Source organism: Primulina eburnea, chromosome 4 (genome assembly GCF_022965805.1).
Source record: "Primulina eburnea isolate SZY01 chromosome 4, ASM2296580v1, whole genome shotgun sequence".
NCBI classification, from domain to species: Eukaryota; Viridiplantae; Streptophyta; class Magnoliopsida; order Lamiales; family Gesneriaceae; genus Primulina; species Primulina eburnea.
Window position 1 is genome coordinate 30,563,455 of NC_133104.1, and position 3,150 is coordinate 30,566,604.

The 3,150-nt window shown below is 37.0% G+C and overlaps 1 protein-coding gene across 1 annotated transcript; it reads left to right on the plus strand.

Annotated features, from left to right (window-relative positions):
• The first annotated feature begins 1,308 nt into the window (after positions 1-1,308).
• Positions 1,309-2,685, plus strand: LOC140830190 (uncharacterized). The gene has a single exon (XM_073193475.1). The coding sequence runs from the start codon at positions 1,309-1,311 to the stop codon at positions 2,683-2,685; it is 1,377 nt and encodes a 458-aa protein (XP_073049576.1).
• The last annotated feature ends 465 nt before the right edge of the window (positions 2,686-3,150 follow it).

Consider the following 3,150-nt stretch of genomic DNA (forward strand, 5'->3'; position numbering starts at 1 on the left):
GATTACATTTTAAGATTTTGTGTAATTGCAATTATTTTTATTAAGTGATTGGATGAATTTTAAAACACCTGATTAAATTATTTAAATGTTTATGAGTGTGTATTTTCTGTCATAGCTTAAAAAAATATTTCAGCAGTTATTTTAAGTCGTAAACGTTTCACAAACACTAATTAAACTTACTTAATTTTATTTTTAATTTAATAATTAAAATTTATGAGATTGATATAAGTGTGTAAACAAACCGAGTCGTTTCGGTATCAATTTGAGTCGAATCAAAAAATATTTGATTCGTATTCGAGCAGAACTCGAATATGTTTGAAATTTTTTCGAGTCGAACTCGATCCCAAATTATTTTGTTTGATAATTTGCGACCGCTCGCGTACTTTAATATTTTATTAATATAATATAATTATATATTATATAAATTTAGAGTCTTTCAAGTTTATTTTTGATCAATAAATCGAACAATTTGCAAACATGTTTTAATCTTTCGAATCTTATTAGAACTCGAGTTTTAATTCGAATCGAATTTGAGTCAAAATTTTTGAACTTTGAATCGAATTCAAACTCGAATAAAACTTATTGGAATCAAATTCATGTTTTCAAATTTTTGTCATATACAACTCGATTTATCGTTTAATCATGGTTTGATTCAAAAAAACTAATAATTGTGCCGATATAAATCACACCAACCGGTTTATTCCGACGGGCCCAGCCGCGAGTAAATACACATGCAATATTAAAAGCTAGTCACTTTCACACCTATGTTTATTTGACACGCACTCCAACAATCATCAAACAAACGTACAATCAAACCACTTCACAGTAATATTAATATTCGTCCCCCATCTCCATAAAGATTCATGCTCCGAAGAATCCTTCACCATTCTACAATTTTACAACTCCATTTTCAAACCACAGTCTCAAATCTTGACACATTTACGCCTATATTTGACTTACCTTAGCTCCCATTATGATAAATATGTAATTTTCAAGCTAATTCTATAGCATGAATGGAGATCAAGATGGGAGGCGAGTGGTTTGAGTTGATTGGGAGAAGGGTCCCGAGAAGCGCTTGGCTTGGGTTTCAAATGTCAATGGGATTACTGGTGGGTGGAAATCACACCTCCTCCAGGTTTTGCTCTCGCTAGATTGTACTTCTTGTTGGTTTATTTGGGATTTCTCGCGACTTTATTTTAGTTGAGTTAGTCAGTAGCTGCTCTGTCATAGATCTCTGGTGTTTTGAATTGGTTTCATGATTTTAAGTATTGGGCTGAAAAGGGGAAATTGATTTGAGTTGGGGAAAACATGGACTTGGATTTCTTGAAATGGCAACTGCTTCGAGGGTCCTTGGTTAGGCGTGTTGTGTTGAGAGCATTTATGCTTGTGGTGGCATTGATGCTGGTCTCACTGGTGCAAATAGTCCGGGTGTTTCGGGTGGTCGAACCAATAATGCCTAGTTTCGATGAATGCCCATTGAATTTGAACTCGAGCTCCAGTGTTAATTTCACTGGATTCTTGAATTTTGCACCGGGTTTTGCTCTTCCTCAGTTCAGGGCCTCTGCCATAGGCGGTAGAGACAGTGAAACCGTCTCTAAAGCCATGTTTAAAGTGTTAATGGAGAAGAACTTCTTGTCATTGAATGCCAGAGCATTGTGCGTTGGCGAGGGATTCGCTTCCGACTTAATGGTATTGCGCGAGTTGGGATATTTCAATGCTGTCGGTGTTGATATTCACCCTTCATTTTCCCTTGTGAAGAGAAGATTTGTGTATGTGCTCAAGTTTGAGGATAATCATTTCGATTTTGTGTTGTCAAGGGGTCTTGACAGGGTTTCAGTTCCATCTCTTCTTGTGTTAGAGATTGAGCGTGTACTACGCCTAGGTGGCACAGGTGCCATTCTTTTGGGAAGCCACCAATTCTCCTCGGGAGGATTGGTAAGGCCCTTTTTGTCGCTCTTGAAAAGCTCCAATGTTGTTCATGTGTGCAAGATTGGATCTTTCACACTGGTGATCTTTATAAAAGGACACGAAAACTTCGCCTCCTTTGAGCATTTTCAACTTCCATCCAACTGTCCTTCTGTTAAACAAAACAAGCCATGGGTGAAGAACATCGAGCCCCTGGTTGATAAAAACTCAAAGCAGTCGAAACCGGAGCTTTCTTATCTACCTAAATTCTTGAACATTTCCTCAAGAAACAAATTGCTTTACATCAACATTGGTGCTGGAGAATTCGCTAAATCAAGCATCACAAAAATGTCAAAGGCCTATTGCTCCGACCACCATACAGCTTTCGAGGTGTTCATTATCGATTATAAAACCTCTGTCCTCTCTTCTTACGTGATGGATCGGGGTACAACCTTTGTCTATCATCCAGCCCTCGCTGGAAATGCTGCTGCTACTGCTCCCGACATCAGCTCCGACGAGTTTTTCAGCGCACCATCGGATGACGAAGGGTTTGACATTGTTCAATGGTTCAATGAAACAGTAACAGATGACGATTTTGTAGTTCTTATGATGAACGCAAAGTTGGTGGAGCTAAACATTCTTGTCGAGCTATTTAAAACTGGTTTGATTTGTCGAGTAGACGAACTTTTCCTCCATTGTTCAGATGGAGAAAACTGCAAGAAGCTGTGCAATAGTCTGAGGAAGAGTGGCGTTTATGCTCATCAATGGTGGGGAGATTGAGCTTTCTTCCTGCACAGCAATGCTCGTGTTTTACAATGTGTTTTGTGTTTCTTATGTTGAAGAATAAAAGGAGGGGTGTTGGTGGATTCAGCACACGATTTACAGCGCTAACCTCCGTTGAAATTGGTGTGAGTTTATTGTGTTGTTTGAATATATGTTATATTTCCTCTGCTGGCTGTGGAGGAAGGTATAGTAATTCATAATAATTATGTTTCTGTTTGTTTATAATCAAGTTCTGTTTGCCTTTTTCTTTGTTTTATAATTTTTTTTTTTATTATATACATGTTTGGGGTGACTTGAGTATAATTTCCATACTAGCTACTCTGCACACGCGGTGCGTGTGTACAATTTTTTTTTATAATTATTTATGGACTAAAATGAAATTTGACAAATTATCGAGGTACTAAAGTGCTATTTGAATAATTGTAATAAAAAAAATAAAAACAAAAATGTTTTTTGAAATAA